The sequence below is a fragment of the Nycticebus coucang genome, chromosome 2 (genome assembly GCF_027406575.1).
Source record: "Nycticebus coucang isolate mNycCou1 chromosome 2, mNycCou1.pri, whole genome shotgun sequence".
NCBI lineage: Eukaryota > Metazoa > Chordata > Mammalia > Primates > Lorisidae > Nycticebus > Nycticebus coucang.
The window spans coordinates 124,340,796-124,359,144 of NC_069781.1; the positions used below are offsets into that span (position 1 = coordinate 124,340,796).

An 18,349-nucleotide genomic window follows, 5' to 3' on the forward strand; every position below is an offset into this window, starting at 1 on the left:
CACTTGCCACTAAGTATCATATTGCATATAACGGAGAGAGGATAGCTCCGTTCTCAGGAAAGGAAGAAGCAAACTGGCTATAATATTCTCGTAGTTTCTCACTTTATTTTTTATTATTGGCTTCTGAAATGTCAGAGACAGTTGGCAGGGCTACTAAGGCTTTTGACCAGATAAATGAAATTTAGAGACATGGCTTAGAAAATCTAGAGGTGAACTGGTGGAACTGTCATTTCCAGGGTCCTCTTTTCAGGGTCCCCTGCCTCTTGAGTGGCGTAGTGACTAGAAGGAAGGAAGTGATGGAATATCACTCTTAAGATTAGGTTATAAAAGAGTGACTTTCATTTTGCTCCTTCTTCCTTTCTTTTCTCACTTGCTCACTCTGATAGAAGTAGCTACCATGTCGTGAGGAATGCCCCATACTCACCCTCCAGGGCAGCCTCCAGCCAACAGCTGGTGAGAAATTGAGGCCCTCAGTCCAATATTCTGGAAGAAACTGCATTCTGCCAACAGCCACCATGTGAGCTTAGACATGAATTCTTGCCCGCCCTACCCAGCCTTCAAACGATTATAGTCCTGATTGCAGCCTGTGAAAAACCTTAAATCAGGGACTCAGCTAAGCTGTGCCTGACTTCCTGACCCACCCCAATGATGTGAAATAAACAGTATTGTTGTTTTAATCCATTAAGATTTGAAGGAATTTGTTAGTTACAGTAGATAATTAATATACCTCATTATTCCTTTGTCAAATTTCAACATCGCTGTCTCTTAGGCTTCCTGTCTTTGACCAAGGGGTATACATTAAAGAATGTGTGGATATAAGTGGTGTAGTCTCAGCCCACCAGCCAGTGTGTCCAGCTGAGCAGCAAGTCATTTGTGGATGAGAATCACAAATGTGTTCATCTGCTCTCCAAAACAATCACATTGAAAACACAAGGAGGCTCTCAAACAGCTTTGTCTTAAAGAGAAAACATGTTTCTTCCTTTTTACTTTTTCCTTCTCTTCTTCTATCCCTTCCTTTTTTTTTTGAGACAGGGTCTTGTTCTGTTATCTGAGCTAGAGTGCAGTGGTATCATCATAGTTCACTGCAGCCTCAAACTCCTGAGCTCAGGCCATGGTTTTGCCTCGACCTCCTAGAGTGCTAGGATTACAGGCACAGTCACTGCACCTAGCTGAAAGCATGTGTATTTCTTTGGTTGATTTAAAAAAGATGACATTGCCATCTTTCATGATATGAACCCTGGTGACGGTGGAGGAGATGAAAGATCATCTAGGTAGCAGCCAGGAAAGGAAAGTAGCGTTTCCTCTGGGAAGCTTTGATGGGCCAGGACTGGTGGTAGCAAATATCCTTTCTGCTCACATTTGATTGGCCAGAATTCAGTCACATGGTCACAGTGCACAGCAAGGGAAGCTGGGGAATGTAGTCTAGCCCTGTGCCAAGCAGAAGCAGAAGGGTTTTGGCAACACACAGCAGCGTCTGCCAAAGTGACTAACTCTTAATTGCATCACGTGAAGTTTAATTGAACACTTATGATGTAGAGACACTATATCAAGCGTTAAAGGTGCAAATGAGGTTGAAAAAGTATAGTTCTTGTCCTCAAAGATGTCATAGTCTAGCTGGAGGGCTCTGTTTGATGAAAGCTGGTTTGGAACTTAAAGTCTTAGACCAGCTTCTGCCATCCTCAGGTTAAGAACAGGGGCACCTATAGACTTTCTGTCCACGGGACGAACAGTACACATTAATTCCAGGAAGATTTTTATCTTCAGAGCCAGGGGGTCACTATACCATTCACCTTAAGATTCTTTTTGTTAGAAATTATAGGCATGACAGAACCTCTCTTTCTCCTGCAGAGATGTTTGTGACTGTGAACTGAGTACAAACCAATTTGGCCAGTGTTGCCAAAACTCTGGCAACCTCTCCTTATGAAAATAACATTCTCCAAGGTAATTTTTAACGTTTTTAGGAAGGAATTAGGAAATCAGATTGTGGAACTGGAAGAAGTTCTTGGAATAAATAATTTGACGCTATAATCAAGTCAAAATAGACCATAGTAAAATTACTTCTAACCTGCTATCCAGCAGCATCCTTCTAGCGGTATACCTTGAGGAGTTTTTTGGTCATGTAGAAGAATGTTCATTGCAGCACTGTTAATAATAGCAAAAAACTAGAAATAGTACAAATGTCCACTGATGGTAGAATACATTATGGTATAGTTACACAGTGGAATTATTATATAGTAGTGAACATGAATAAAGTACAGCTTTATACACCAACATTAATGAATCTCAGAAATAAAATGTTGAGTGAAAAATGCAAATCATTTAAAAATATGTAGGGATGACTTCATTTGTTAAAAGTTCAAAAACAACTTTAGGAGGCTGAGGTGGGTGGGTCCTTTGAGCTCAGGAGCTGGAAACCAGCCTGAACAAGAGTGAGATGCTTTCTTTTGTAAAAATAGAAAAACTAGGTGTGTTGTGGTGGGTGTCTGTAGTCTGAGCTACTCAGGAGGCTGATGCAAGAGGATCACTAGAACCCAGGAGTTTGAGGTTGCTGTGAGCTAGGATGCCTTGGCACTCTACCTAGGGCGATAGAGTGGGACTCTGTCTAAATAATAAATAAATAAAGTTAAAAACCATACACGATTAAACCATATATTGTTAGGGGTTTATGAGTATGTGGGAAGATTCCTGCTGGCACTAACATATGCTCTGGGGAGAGGAGTGGTGTGGAGTGGGGTCGATTAGTGAGGGCAAGATAGAGAAGGGTATATGTGGAAGGTGTTTATATGAACAGTGACCCTACCTACATGATGTGAGGACTGGACATTTATTGAGCAACTACTATGCCCTTCTCATTGTGCAATGTACTTCCTTGTATTTTGTCTTCACAGCAGCCCTGTAAGTTTATGGAGTTGCTCCCATTTTTTAGATCCGCAATGTAAAGCTTAGGGAAGCCAAAAGATTTACTCAAGGTCACTGTGATGGGTATGGGAACTTTGGTTTTCAGCCTCTAAGTGCTTGGAAGCTGAAGTCCAAGAAACATGCCTGGACATAATTTCATCTAAACCATTGCCCCTTTGAATACCATTGTATCCTGGCAACCCCTTTTCTCCATTTTAATTTAATTGTGTTGCTCCAGGGTGCATCAGGTGGAGGGTAAATAAAATGTTAGCAGCCTTCTCCCTGTGTTGGCGCTGGAGGCCCACTCCTGTGAGCAGGTGGTTCGGTGCTTGCAGATGTGGTTGAACGTGCACATCTGGCACGCATTAGTCCATGGGCAGGGCGTGCTATTACACAGTTCTAATGAAATTCGAGTCTGCTGCGTTTTAATGAACATCCAAGGAAACAAGATTCCTGGCATTTTGTTGGAATTAAAAGCCTGGAAGATATAGAAAAATTTCTATCATCATGATGGATTAGGTTATTTTCATCTTATACAAAGTTACCTGCAGTTGAAAGGTTGGACAAGATAGCTCTTGATTAAATGAAAACTGTATCTGACTGAGCAGGACATAAATTATGTAGTGAAGCAGCAAAAAAACCTGACTGTGCTTTTATCAGCTTAGTCCCCATAATGGTTTAACTTCGAGTGAGAACCTTTTTCTACCCTTGCAAGTCTGTTGATAGTTACCCAGTTAAAGAGTTTCCTTGAAGGAACACTGTGGTTGGAGGTTGAGTTTTGGTAGCGGGCATTAGCTGCTTTGGTTATTGCTATTTTCATCTTTGGAGTTGTATCTCTTTGCCTTGCTCCAATTAATGTACATAATCCTCTCCCCTGCCATACCCACTCCCAAGGGGACTATTTCTATGTTTTATAGGCATCTGCTTGGCCTGCGAGTCTGTGAATCGCTCTCCCATTCTCACTCTCTCAGCTCACGTTCCCAGACACTCATGAGTTTCCTCTTTTCCTCACCAGCCAACAGGCTCATAATTGAAGTAAGTGAGGACAACACAGAAGAGCCAATTCCATTCTCTGTCCTGGGAATTTGAATTTAGGAGGGGATGGTAGGCAATAATGCAGTTTAACATACATTCCTGGTTCTCCTTCTGAATACGGGGCAAGACTTCACTTCTTTGCTTCCTTGTGGTTTGAATAGTTCTGACCAAACACTTGTGAGGAGAAATAACAGGGGTTGTTTTGGAGACTCCTAGAAATCTTTTTCCCATGGGTGTGACAATCTTTTGGGGCCCTGCAGAAGCTATGATGAGCACAGTCTCTGCCCTTTTACCATGGACTGTAAAAGGAGTGAGAAAGAAAACTCTGTTCGTTGAGCCACTGAGATGGGATTGTCTGTTATTGCAACGTAATCTAGTTGATATTGACTGACCCACAAGGAGAGAGGGAAAAAATGTGGCTAAGTGAGAAAAGAAAAGATCAGAGAGACCTTTTATTTATTTATTTATTTTTTAATTCGCTTTAAATTTATTTTTATTTTTTTGTCCAAGTTGTACATTTGCGTTTTTTAAATTAAATCGTAGCTGTGTACATTAATGCAGTCCCGGGGTACAATGTGCTGGTTTTATATACAATTTGAAATATTTTCATCACACTGGTTAACATAGCCTTCATGGAATTTTCTTTTTTTTTTTGTAGAGACAGAGTCTCACTGTACTGCCCTCGGTAGAGTGCCATGAGGTCACATGGCTCACAGCAACCTCTAACTCTTGGGCTTCCGCGATTCTCCTGCCTCAGCCTCCCAAGCAGCTGGGACTACAGGCGCCCGCCACAACGCCCGGCTATTTTTTGGTTACAGTTTGGCCGGGGCTGGGTTTGAACCCGCCACCCTCGGCATATGGGGCTGGCACGCTACTTACTGAGCCACAGGCGCTGCCCCATGGAATTTTCTTAGTTATTGTGTTAAGACATTTATATTCTACATTTACTAAGTTTCACACGTACCCTTGTAAGAAGCTCTGTAGGTGTGGTCCAACCAATCACCCTCCCTCCACCCACCCTCCCCCACTCCCCTCCCTTTCCCCTTTCCCTATAGTCTTAGGTTATAACTGGGTTATAGCTTTCATATGAAAGCTATAAATTAGTTTCATAGTAAGGCTGAGTACATTGGATACTTTTTCTTCCATTCTTGAGACACTTTGCTAAGAAGAATATGTTCCAGCTCCATTCATGTAAACACGAAAAAGGGAAAGTCTCCATCTTTCTTAAGTCTGCATAATGTTCCACGGTGTACATATACCACAATTTATTAATCCATTCGTGGATCGATGGGCACTTGGGCTTTTTCCATGACTTAGCAATTATGAATTGGGCTGCAATAAACATTCTGGTACAAATAGCTTTGTTAAAGTGTGATTTTTGGTCTTCTTGATATATACCTAGTGGAGGAATTGTAGGATCGAATGGCAGGTCTATTTTTAGATCCCTAAGTGTTCTCCAAACATCTTTTCAAAAGGAAGGTATTAGTTTTTATTCCCACCAGCAGTATAGAAGTGTTCCCCTTTCTCCACATCCATGCCAACATCTCTGGTCTTGGGATTTTGTGATATGGGCTAATCTTACTAGAGTTAGATGATATCTCAAAGTAGTTTTGATTTGCATTTCTCTGATGATTAAGGATGATGAGCATTTTTTCATATGTCTGTAGGCCTTGTGCCTGTCTTCTTCAGAGAAGTTTCTCTTCAAGTCCCTTGCTCAGCCTGAGATAGGATCACTTGCTCTTTTCTTACTAATATGTTTGAGTTCTCTGGGGATTCTGGTTATTAAACCTTTGTCGGAGACATAACCTGCAAATATCTTCTTCCATTCTGAGGACTGTCTGCTTGCTTTACTTACTGTGTTCTTGGCTGTGCAGAGCTTTTTAGTTTAATCAGGTCCCAGTAGTGTATTTTTGATGCTGCTTCGATTGCCTGGGGGGGTCCTCCTCATAAAATATTCACCCAGACCGATTTCTTCAAGAGTTTTCCCTGCACTTTCTTCTAGTATCTTTATAGTTTCATGTCTTAAGTTTAAATTTTTAATCCAGTGAGAGTCTATCTTAGTTAATGGTGAAAGGTGTGGGTCCAGTTTCAGTCTTCTACAGGTTGCCAACCAGTTCACCCAGCACCATTTGTTAAATAGGAAATCTTTTCCCCACTGAATGTTTTTAATTGGCTTGTCAAGATCAAATAACGGTAAGTAGCTCGATTCATCTCTTGGTTCTCTATTCTGTTCCAGACATCTACCTCTCTGTTTTTGTGCCAGTGCCATGCTGTTTGATCACTATCAATTTATGGTATAGTCTGAGGTCTGGTAGTGTGATTCTTCCAACGTTGTTAAAATGTCCATACTACCCAAAGCAATATACAATTTTAGTGCAATCCCTATTAAAGCTCCACTGTCATACTTTAAAGATCTTGAAAAAATAATACTTTGTTTTATATGGAATCAGAAAAAACCTCGAATAGCCAAGACATTACTCAGAAATAAAAACAGGGAGACCTTTTAAATCCCTTTGTCTGGAATAGTAGTACATGAACTCGGGAGTTGTGGTTGTTTTATTGTCCATTTATGCAGTGTGTACCCTTTTGAGTCTGGCTTCTTTCACTGACCGTAATGCTCCAGAGATTCATCCACCTTGCACATGTGAAGTTTGTTTCTTTTTATTATTAATATGGAATGAGTAGCAAAGAAAGCTATCCCGCAGGAAGTTCACAATCTCTGCACTGTCAAATTTTCTACTCTAACCTCTGTAACCTCAAGTATCAATGACACTTTCTTTTGCTGTTGGCAAAAAAGAGATGTAAAGTTATTCTTTAAATTTTTTTTTTTTTTAAATCTGGAGTTTTCTGTGTAAGCCATAGAGTATTGGAAAGATTTTTTGTTTTTGTTTCTAGACAGACCATGAGGATTAGCTAACAGTTAAAATTTTGACTGTCTGTCTCAAACTACAATACATGAATTCATGTGTGCCAGGGATTATTTGAAACTCTCAGTGTTATTTTTTTGGAGCACTTGACTCAAATATTTGGAATAAATGCTTAATACTTTTAAAATTTGAACATTAAAACGTGTGCCCCTCTCCCAGCACGATCATGTCAGGGCACAGTCCTCAGCAGTAACTCCACCTCCCAGGCGTGGGGAAGCTGCAGCCTCAAGGCCGCATGTGACCCTCCTGATCCCCGAGTGCAGCCCCTTGACTGAATCCTTTATTAAAGGATTTGTTCTATAAAATTTGGATTCAGTCAATAGGCCACACTCAAAGATCCAGATGCAGTTTCCTAAGAAAAATGTCATTTACTTTGCAGATGCAACCTCTTGAAGAGCAGGAAAGAGGGAGAAGTTGCTAAGGGCTGCGAGGGGCCATCCCAGGGCGGCAGCAGGAATGATCTTCTCTGCCTTGACCCCCTGGCAACCAGTGAGATGATGCTGGGAGCTGGTGAGGGCAGAGGGTAGGAGAGGGGAGAGCAGAGGAGGCGGGAAAGATGGGGCCCAAGATGCCTGAGAGAGGCTGACTGCCAGGAGCAAACGAGCAAAGGACAACAGAGACAAAAATGCCTTTGGCATTGTCTGCTGGCTTCTGAGTGTAACTGTGACTGGCCACAGTGAGAATGTCTTACCAAGTGACTGTCATAACCGACCCTGTACCTTGAAGAGGAGCCAGTTTTTTAGGTGTTTAGAATTTTCTCCTTTTCATCTATTCTGATTAAAAATTTTGTTGGGGGGGATGGAGTAGGGTGAAGAGATATTTGGGTCTATTCTCAGCCTCAGAATATACCGGAAAATCTCAGTCTGTCTGTATTTTTTTATTTTTTATTTTTTGAGACAGAGCCCCACACTGTTGCCCTAGGTAGAGTGCCATGGCTTCACAGCTCACAGCAACCTCAAACTCTTGGGCTTGAGCGACCCTCTTGCCTCAACCTCCTGAGTAGCTGGGACTATAAGCTGAGCCACTATGACACCTGGCCTGTTTTTTTTTAACACCTAGTAGTCTAGGCTCAAAAAGACCCTGTTGGTTTCCATAGTGTGGCACTGTTGCGGTATTGGTGCCCTGAAAGGTGACAACAGCAGCATGTGCCTCACTTGCAGTGGACATTTTCATGAGATGACTCTTTTCTTCCATGGGGGTTGTAGTTTGAAACTGGATAGTCTTACGTGTTGGACCCTTGACTGCCTTTTATATTTTGAGTCATTCTGTGGAATCTTTTACTGTTTAGAATCCAATGTGCCAAGTGTCCCAAGTTGCTGTCGCCTCACTGTATTCATTAAAAGTGGCTGCTGTTGCTCTTTAGAAGTCACATGATGCCTCTCTCACAGTTCTCTGTCTGCTGCGTCTTCCTCCTCCTCTCTGTCTTCGTACCATCCACATTTCTCTCATTAGTGTTATGCGGGAGAGGAGATGGGACTGTGAAAATGAGAGAAAGAAACGCCCACCATTCTTTTTACTGTGGAAACACATATGGAAAGCTGCCCAGACACAGACACGGCTGCGGCAGAGGATAGGAGATGGGGAGGAGCCGGATTCCCAAAACTAGGTAGGAAGCAGTTCAGCTATGAAGAAGGAAGGGGATGAGAAGGGGAAGACCGTCCTTGGTGTGGTAGCTGGGATAAGTCTCAGGGAAGCAGGAGAGGGGCTCAGAGAATTCCCCACAGTTAACAATATCTCCTCTCACTAGGTGTGAAATAGGGATAACCTGCGTCCATGCCCAGGACTCTGGGCTTAGCAGTGGCCAGCAAGAAGGAAGAAGGGCCAGTGGTAGACTGATAGGAAATGCTCTTATCCATGGTTAAATGTTAGAATAACTTGGGAAATTAAAGAAAAACCAAATCCAACATTCCTGAGCTCAAGCCTAGACCAGTTATTAGGATGGTCAAGGAATCTTGTCGAAATACAGATTCTGATGAATTAGGTCTCCAGTAGGGTCTGAAATTCTGTCTAACAAGCTCCCAGGTGAGAAAATGATTGCCTTAGAGCCTAATAGAGGATTGGTGGGGGCCGCAGGAACTTGAGGGGCACCGCAATGATGAAAGTTTTCCCTGTTATACGGTTGTGACAGGTGGGTGGAGAGGGGTTACCCTCATGTAGAGTTGGCAGAAAGATCTCCATGTTTACTTGATGGGGGGTGGGGGTGGGATGGGGGCTCTGTCTGGAGGAGCCATGGTGGCTCAGCCTGCGGCTTCAAAGGACTCTCAGCAAAGTCCTTAACCAGGACTTCTGAAGGCAGCAAGTCCCTTGGTGAGAAGAGATTAAGTCCCAAAGCTCTCCTCACACTGGATCCTCTGAATTACTCAGATTCTCTTTTAGAGGTAATCCTAAGGGATTTTTTTGTTTGTTTGTTTTACTTTAAAGATTTCTCTTTTGCTCTGCACATGGGCCAGTCAGGTCCAGGTCAACTGTACACGGTAGTTTTTACCTGATAGACAAAGAAACTGTATCTAGGACTATCAGTGTAAAGTCCACAAAATGAAACCAAACCAAATTAAGAAGAAAACCCTTTGGGAGGAGACGAGAGTTGATGTTACATACTCACCTGATGGTTTGTAGCCCATCAAGCGTCTGTGGTGTATCACCTGTATCTGGCTTTCAAATATTCTAATATTTGCCTTATAGACCGATTATTATTATTCTGCAAGCCATTTAAACAACTGGATTGAACATTATTCCTTTTGATTTCCTCCTTGGGTCTATTGCTTCTTCTGTAGAAGCCAGAATTTACCCTGCCTCCCCACCCATAACCATATCCTTTGGCCTCATAACTCGTTCTGACCTTGATTGCCCTGTCATTCTCTTACTTTGGATAAGAGGCCATTATCCCAGGAATTACTATGATATTTTATTAATAAGAGCCAGAAGAATTTATTGCAGAGAAATGGAAATTCCATTTATTGCAAGTGGAGCTTTCACATCTCTTGGCCAGTGTGACAGCTTGGCTGGCCCAAATGATGGAGGAAGATAGTGCGTGCCCCTTTCCCCAGCAGTGACGTGAGCGCCAGCCCCACCCTGGCTCTGAGGACACTTGGATGAGCCTTGCTTGGGGCTCCCTCAAAGGAAGAAGTGTGGGAAGAGAGTGTGACATGGAGGACCTGTGTATGGGGTGGCCGTTCACACCTGCAGTTGGGGTCATAGTCACAACTCCATACAGGGGTGGATAAAGGAGAAGGCTGTGCTTTTCCTTGTGATATTTTTTCATAATTTTTCCTTTGAGGATCAAAAAAATACCTGATTATCATAACTGAAACATTTGGAAGTACTAAGAAGGGAAGAGGTAAGGAAACGCACCACCTGGAGAAAACTAGGCAGCTTATATTTTGGCATATTTCCCTTGCATTTTATATTCTTGGGCTGTTTTTTTTGTCATAGAGTCAAGCTCATTCTCTATATACAATTTCATATACGTGTTTGGTTAATACTGCATTGCATATACCCAAATCTTTAAACTTCCTAAATATCAGTTTAGACAGCTACATTTATTGCTATTATATCATCATTTACTTGCCCCTCTGCAAATTCACTACCTTTCAGGAGGGACTTGGTTCCCACAGTGGACTCGCTAAAGGACTGTGCTTGGGAAAATTCCATCAGTCACCCACGTCACACGCCAGCTTGGCCTGTAGCTATCTCCTCCATGTAGCAGTGGATAAAATGGGAGTAGTATTAATTCGCGGTGCAGAGTTGGTTGACATAAGATCAGTGCTGTGAAAAGCATCTGGCACAAAGCGAGTGCTCTTTAATCAGTTTAAATCGGTTGCAGCAGAATTTCAAATGTCTTTGCACTTGGTGTGGACTCTCTCTGGAATGCTTTCCCCCGCTGGAAATCTATAGAGGAGCCTGCTTTGTTTCCTTGTTAGAGAAGCTTCCCAGAACAGCCCATGAAAAGGGCAAATCCCTCTTTCGAACTCTGCCTTATTCCTCATCATAATTGCATCACTGCCTGGCACATTATTTCTATCTTTACCTAGTTACAGCCTGTCTTTCTGATGTGGAATGGAAGCTTCCCGATAGCAAGGATTTGAATGGGCTTGTGTCTGGCCTTATTCAAAGCATCTACAATACCTCCTGGCTGGTAGTAGGTGTTTAATAAGCAGAGGTTTAAGGAATGAATAAATTGTTTGGGCTCTAGGAGGGAAAAATGCAGAGTCTGGACCGCATGCTAGTCTAATCTCTGGATTAGACTCTCGAATGTGACTCTCGAATCTGTTTTTTAAGAATTTAAAGAGATGTCTATACCTAATTGGAGACCCACTTTTGTAGACTGTAGTTCTTTTCCTGTGAAATGTCATTCTCCTGTTCTCATTTCAAATCTATTTGACTCTAAGTAAATAACAGCACTTTCTTTTCTCTCTTTTTTTTTTTATTGTTGGGGATTCATTGAGGGTACAATAAGCCAGGTTACACTGATTGCAATTGTTAGGTAAAGTCCCTCTTAATAACAGCACTTTCAACAACAATCATAATGCCACCAACTACAAGTGGTTGAACACCTTGGTGTGTTTCCTACTCGGCTAATTTGCCAAAAGATAAGCAATGGTGAGTCTTTTTTTTTTTTTAGTGGTTACAGGACTCCTGAAGGTTTGTGCAGGGCAGTTATTCTGCATGCTGCTCCGACCATGCAAAGGAGAAAAATGAGGCAATCTCTGCTGTGTTTCACGCCGAGTTCTCCTCTGCTCCCTTTACTCTTGTTCCCTGACCTGCCCCTCTCCTCTTCCTCGTCTTTGCTGACTATCATTCTTTCCATGTCTTTTATTTTCTGAAATTGGCAGAATGGCTGCTAAGCTCCAACCTCCAGGACGTATGGGCCCAGGCTCAGTTTGGGTGGGACTTGTAAGGGAAGCTTGGAGCTCAGTGGATGAGGTGACTGTCACGGAGCTGGAGAGACCTGGGCTCCCCCGCCCACACACTTAACCAGCTTGTTGCCTTTGCCCACATTTGTACAATTGGAATAGTCCTCATTCAAATAAGATAAAGCAACTAAAAAATGCAGCTCAGTGTCTGCTCATCAGCATCATGCAGTGAAAGAGAGTGAGTCTTGTCCTAAAAAACTTGTGATGCTGGGCGCCTATAGCACCGTAGTTACGGCACCGGGCACATACACCAAGGCTAGCGGGTTCGAACCTGGCCTAGGCCAGCTAAAACAATGACAACTGCAACAAAAAATAGCCAGGCGTTGTGGTGGGTGCCTGTAGTCCCAGCTACTTGGGAGGCTGAGGAAGAGGATCACGAAAGCCCAAGAGTTTGAGGTTGCTGTGAGCTGTGAAGCCACCTGCCCAGGATGACAGCTTGAGACTCTGCCTTAAAAAAAAAAACAAGCCAACCAACCAAACAAAAAAACTTGTGATGCTAATTCCTCTCTTTTATCTTCTGGAATGATCCACTGGGGACATCATACTGTTTCAGTGACTCCTTTGTTCTTTCAGCAAACATGCATGGGCCCCTCTGGAGTGAGCACTGTGCTAGGTGCAGGGAGGACAAAGATGACACCTTGGTCCTGGTCCTAGGACAGTCTAGCAATTTTAGTACCATGTATTGTAATGTTTTTATGTTTACCGGTTCTGCATTCAGAGTGAAATCATACCATTTTGACCATATGAAGAAGGGCCAGTCTGAAGCATGGCATGGTTCAGGGTAATTTGTCTCATTCCTCGACAAGTTATAGGAAACTTGATAAGTGCAGATTTGAATTAAATTGAATTTAATCTTCCTTAAATACATACTGTAGTTGAAACTAGGTTAACAGGTGTTATCTAATAAAGAGATCCTTGGTGAGAATCAGTTCAGAATGACTATAATTAGTAATTGTTTATCATTGTCAATTTAAATCCTCAGGTTTGTCTAAGGTACTTAGAGGCACTTAAAAGGTGTCCTCTTAAGAGGCTTTAAAAACATTTCCTCTACAATCTTGTTGACACAGTTAATTAACAGTTAGAACAATAGACACAAATGCTTTCTTCCCGAGTTCTGCTGGTGTAAACCTCAGTCATGGCGTAATTATTTCCAAAATTCCAGTACGTGAATGCAGATTAAAAAGTGTTGTACAGCATCTTAGCTTGGCTAGTAATGAGCTGAAAAAACATTTACTCCACCTTCTGACCTGGCTCTACCTGATGGTTTTTGTCCAACATGTTTCAGAATATATACATATTTTTTCATGGAACTACTTTTACTTATTTTTTTTTTTTTTTCTGCACATTAAAATTCTGCTTTTTATTGTTTTTTCCATTTTTTACACAATTACAAAAGAAAAAAATAAGAGCCCTAAAATCTTGATTATTTTTCCTTTTTTTTGGACCAAATACTCATTTTCCTCTAAATTTACTGACCTGTGGAACTTTTTATACAATAAAATCTTTCAATTGAAAGACTGGAGTTTAAAAAGAAAAAGATGGATATCTTAAGGGTACAGAGAATGCTCAGAACAAAGGATGATGGGAAAATGGTTTCAGTCACTGATTATTTCATTATCCTTATACTCACTCGCCCTTTGTCCCTCCCCAACCCCAATCTACACGATCTTTAAGATCAAGAAAAAGGTTTAAATATTTTAAAATAATTAAAAAGAAATAAAAATTCACATTTAAAAAAGAACACTCAAGTCAGGAAATATTTTCCCATCATGCTTTTCTGTGAACAAGTGTCTGAACCAAAACACTGCCGATGTCAGACTGCTTCAAGTTTAATGAAAGTTGATTCCCATGACAAGAGAGTGATGACTCTAACAGGTGCGCTGGGGTTTTGTTCTACTTAATTTTAAATTCCTGAAATGGGGGAGGAGGGAGGGAATTTAGGAATTTATTTCTATTAAAATATAGAAGTTATTGCAAAACCCTAACTGTAAAAACGCACCAATATAATCGGACTTCGCATACAGTAGCTAAGAGAATCCAAATGTTTCAGTGAAACAGTGAATTTGCCCAACAGAATGCTGACAAATTCCCATCCACTTCCCCTCTTGAAAATAAAAAACAATTCAAAACAAATCATACAGCTAGAATTTTGATATCTGAAATATTTTTTAAATAAGTTGTCCATAGGACAACTGGCTCAGCTCTCCCTTATAATATCTCCAGGTTATCTTTTCGCAAAGATGTTGGTTAAGACTTGCTGCCTCTCTCCCTCAGTTGAGGGCAAGTGAGTCTCAGTTTATCCATCTTCCCCAAACCATACTGTTCCTTTTCACAGAACTCTGCCCCTTGAGACTGGTTAAAACTCAAAGTCTTCGTCAGCCATGTCAATGGCCCAAGCAAACTTTTCCCGCTGGGTTTTGTTGTAAATTTTCTCAATTGGGACGCCCCACTTCTTGCACCAAGCCACTGTGATCCTAGGGTCCAGATAATTGAGTTTGGAGGTTCCCAAAGCAATTTGCTTATTCTCCTCTCGGTCTGTGGCCAGAACTTCCAGCTTCATCAACTGTTCCTCCAATCTCTGGACAGCCTTCTTCTTTGATTCTACTACCTTCTTGGTCTTTGCATCTTTCATGACCTTGGCGTCAGCCTTGGCGCTTTTCAGGTCTCTCCGGGCATCTGCTAGCTGTTCCTTCTTGGCATCAATCTTAGACTGCAAGTTCATCATAGACTTCTCAAAAGTTTTTGGTGGTGCTCTCTGATGGTTACAAAGAATTGCAACAGCTCGATTGGCACGGTTATAAGAAAGGATCTTTGCTGGGGTGTTCTCATCCGGGACAGTGAGTTCTTTCAGTTGTTGCTGTAGCGTGATGGAGGCATTATATGTACGGAATACCTTAGCCGTCAAGCCCTCCATGAGATCCTGAAGGTGCTTATTTAGAATACCAGTATTGAGTCTATCAAAAAGATCATCCTCAGGCTGTTTGTTCTCCATAAATAGTTGTAGGTTCTTAAAAACTCGCTTCTCGACGGGGACCTTGTTATAGTATCTGATTGAGTCCTTCCCAGGGAAGTCAAACTCTACCACGTATTCCTGACCATCTAGCTCTGGGTGCAGATTGATGTGCTCCACACGAAGTGAGCAACAACCCACAGTGTCCGCCGTTTCTCCTTCCTCCTTCTCGTTGCCTGCTCTCAGAGCAAGCTTGTCAATGAAGTACAAAGCTACAGCTCTCTGCCGGACTTTCATCTCTTTGGACTTCCAGTCTTCTCGATATTGGTTCCGGATCTTATCCACACATTTCTTCAGCCGCCGAGCAATCTCATATTTCTGCCAGTCTTTCTCACCCTTTATTCGTGAACTGGGGTTGAGCATGATATATTTAATGGAACCTTGGATGTTCTCTGTCCAGGAGACGAGCCAAGTAACCTTATTATCATGCCGGACCTCTTTCCATTTATGTCCTGGAGGAGGAGAAGGAACCTTTGCATCTTTGCTACAGTTGATAATTATATCCTCAGGCATGATTCTTCTCTTCAGCATGCCCATCTTGGGGTGGTTGCCACGGCCACGGAAAAGCCCAGGGGGCTCTATCTTGAAGTTGGCGATCCTCTCTTTGTGGTTATCCATAATACAGAAACCATATTCTTTCAATAATTTTTCATTCTCCTCTTTAATTTTCAGTTTCTCTTCCTTGTTCATCTGTTTCCGAGCCTCCGACTGGGCTTTGAAATACTGGCTCATCTGGGTAAAATCACATTTGCTTAAGTTGGTGATAATATTCTTCTCTTCATTAGTCATTTCCTTTCTCCAGTCTTTAAAGAAATTTTTCCTAAATATTTCCTTAGTAGTATATTCATGGTCGAGCATTTTTGCAAAGAATGTAGCTACTTCTTCTGCTTTGGGGCTCAGCTTCATGACTTTACCATCATAGTAAAACTTGATACTCTCTGGAAGAGGCTCATATGGTGGAGCAAATACGGGACCTTTATGCTCTAGGAATTTCCACTTGATGCCTTCAGGATAGCGCTCTTCTTCCCACCATTTCCATTTCTGCTCCTCTTCTTTCTTCGGCTTCTTTTTCTTGTTATCTGGCTCAGGAACTTTTTTATCTTTATCTTTATTCTTGGTTTTTTTCAATTTACCATCCTCTTCTTCTTCTAGTTTTCTTTTCTTCTCCTTCTTGATATCTTCTGTTTTAATTTTCTTAGGTTTATAATCAGCATCGTCTTCATCTCGAGGTCTCTTTAATGGCTTTATATCCTCTTTAGGAGGAACAAAATAGCCATCATCTTCTGGCTCATCTTTAACCTGTGGTGGACTAGAGAAGCCGTTTTCCTTCTCCTTCTTTATTTTTGCATCCCCAGAGGCTCTAATCTTTTCCTCCTTTCGTTTTTCCTTGTCTCTGTCTTTGTGTTTATCTTTATGCTTTTCTGAGCTTCCATCTTTGTGTTTAGTTTTCTCCTTCTCTTTGTGTTTCTTTTCAGAATCTTTATGTTCACTGTTGCTATGCTTTGACTTTTCCCGGTCCTTGTCCTTGTCCTTCTTGTGCTCTTTGTGCCGGTGCTCTCGATCTTTGTGTTTATCTTTGTGTTTATGAGAATCATTCAATCGGAAATCCGCCTCGATCTGGGAATCGTTGTGGAGATGGTCCCCACTCATGTCGGCCGGAGCGGCTAGCGCGGCTGGCGGCGAGGCGGCGCGGGGGAGACGCAGACGGGCGGACGGGGCTCCTGTAGACTCACGGAGGCGCGGGTAAGCGGCGTCGGCGGGCCAGAGACTCCTGGAACCGCTAAGGGGGTGACAGCGACGGCGACGCTGCCTGACTGCCGGGCGGGTGGAGAGAACAGACCCCAGCAGTTGTGTAACAGCCTAAGTTCGCATTTTTGGAACTACTTTTACTTATAACACCTCTGATATGGATTTTAATCCTGAAATGAGCCATTAACTACTTTCTATTTTTTTGTGCTCATTGTTTCTGACAAAAGGAGTCAGTGTGAGAGTCCTGTTGGTAAACCAGGACTTCAAAATATAAATAAACCTCACAGGCTGAAAATATTGTTATCTGAGTGGAACCAGCCGTAAATGTTGCAAAGTCCACACTTAGTGTTTTCACATGCTCCAGTGTGCATAAAATACGTGAAGGCTTGTTTGTGACAATTTGTTTAAATACACTGAAGGGAAGAAGAAAAAGCGGAAAAGGCGGATTTTGGGTGAACTGTGGGGTGTATGGAAGTGTGGCTCTGAGAATCTTCTAGCAGTCACTAGGGTTGCAGCCTGCCCATGTCTCTCCAGGCAGAATTTCATGCCTGTTTCTTTCCTGGACGTGCGTCAGGTGTGGCAGGATTGGGGAGGGTCTGCTAGACCCCTTTGCCACTGGGCTGCCAATATACCTGGAGCCTTTGTTTGGTTCTCTGTGTCAGGAGGGTCCTGGGGAGAAAGGAGGCCCTTCTCATGGCCTGAAAGGGACACCAGAGAGTAATGATGTGAATATAAACCTTGAGTTAAAACTCTGGAAAAAAAAAAAAGGAAAGCCGACAGTGGCAAGATTAAAGGTGGATTTGAATTTCCCTTTTCTTCCACACCAAATGCACCAGTGTCGGGGAGGTGCTCAGACTGGGGGAGTCCCGTGCAGCCATGCTCCACCGTGGTCCCGGATGGGATCTGCAACTTCAGCATTTCAATCTGGGCCCTTGATGGGAGTGTAAATTCTTGGAAACTCTGGCGCCGGGGCTCAGCCACCTGTGTTTAACAAGCCCTTCAGGTGATTCTGTTGTAGTGGAAGCTTGAGAACCACTGGCTCAGAAGATATTAAAGTCGGGATTTGAGTGTTCCTCTGTTACGTACTAGCAGTCTTAGTATCCAAATCTATATGTGGAGATGACAGCTATCATTCATACACTCAACAAACATGTGTTGCATGGTTATGAAGCCAGACAGTATGTTCGCTTCTGGGGGACACAATACCAGAAGGGACCTGGCAACAGAGAGCTTAGGGCCGGATGGGGGGAGAGACATTGAACAAACCAGCATAAAATAAATGTGTAATGATCACCTGCAGGAATTGTTCTGGGGGGAAGAATCCAAGGCTCTGAGAGTTTGGAGCAGACACATCCGACCTAGTAAAGCTTCCCTGGGACACTGACATTTGAGCCATCAGCTGAAGAATGAGAAGGTGCTGGGGGGTGGCGTGTGATGGGCTGAGTGGAGCAGGCAGCAGGAAGACCCAAGTGCCAAGGCCATCAGGTGGGTGGAGAGAGCCCCACCTGGCTGAGGATACAGTGGCCCCCAAATTTGTCTGTACCTTGGAACACCTAGGGAGCCTCCAAAAATGCTGATGGCTGGGACACCCCCTAGAAATTGTGATTCAGTGCAATTTTAAAAGTTCCTGGGTGATTCTAATATAAATGGAGTTTGGGAAGGACTGAACTGGAAGAAGGGCTGGGCGCACGGAGCCCAGCAGAGGACAGGCACAGACGGGACGTGTGCAGCTAGGCCCCCGCTCAGGTCGGGGGCCATGTCTTTATCCTAAATGCAGGGAGTGCACTTGCAGGACTGTGTGCAAGGGGATGCGATCT

The 18,349-nt window shown here is 42.8% G+C and overlaps 1 protein-coding gene across 1 annotated transcript; it reads right to left on the reverse strand.

Annotated features, from left to right (window-relative positions):
- Window positions 1–13,729: 13,729 nt before the first annotated feature.
- Window positions 13,730–16,653, reverse strand: LOC128579712 (DNA topoisomerase 1). Its single transcript, XM_053581766.1, has one exon. The coding sequence runs from the start codon at window positions 16,431–16,433 to the stop codon at window positions 14,130–14,132; it is 2,304 nt and encodes a 767-aa protein (XP_053437741.1). The 5' UTR covers window positions 16,434–16,653; the 3' UTR covers window positions 13,730–14,129.
- Window positions 16,654–18,349: the final 1,696 nt, after the last annotated feature.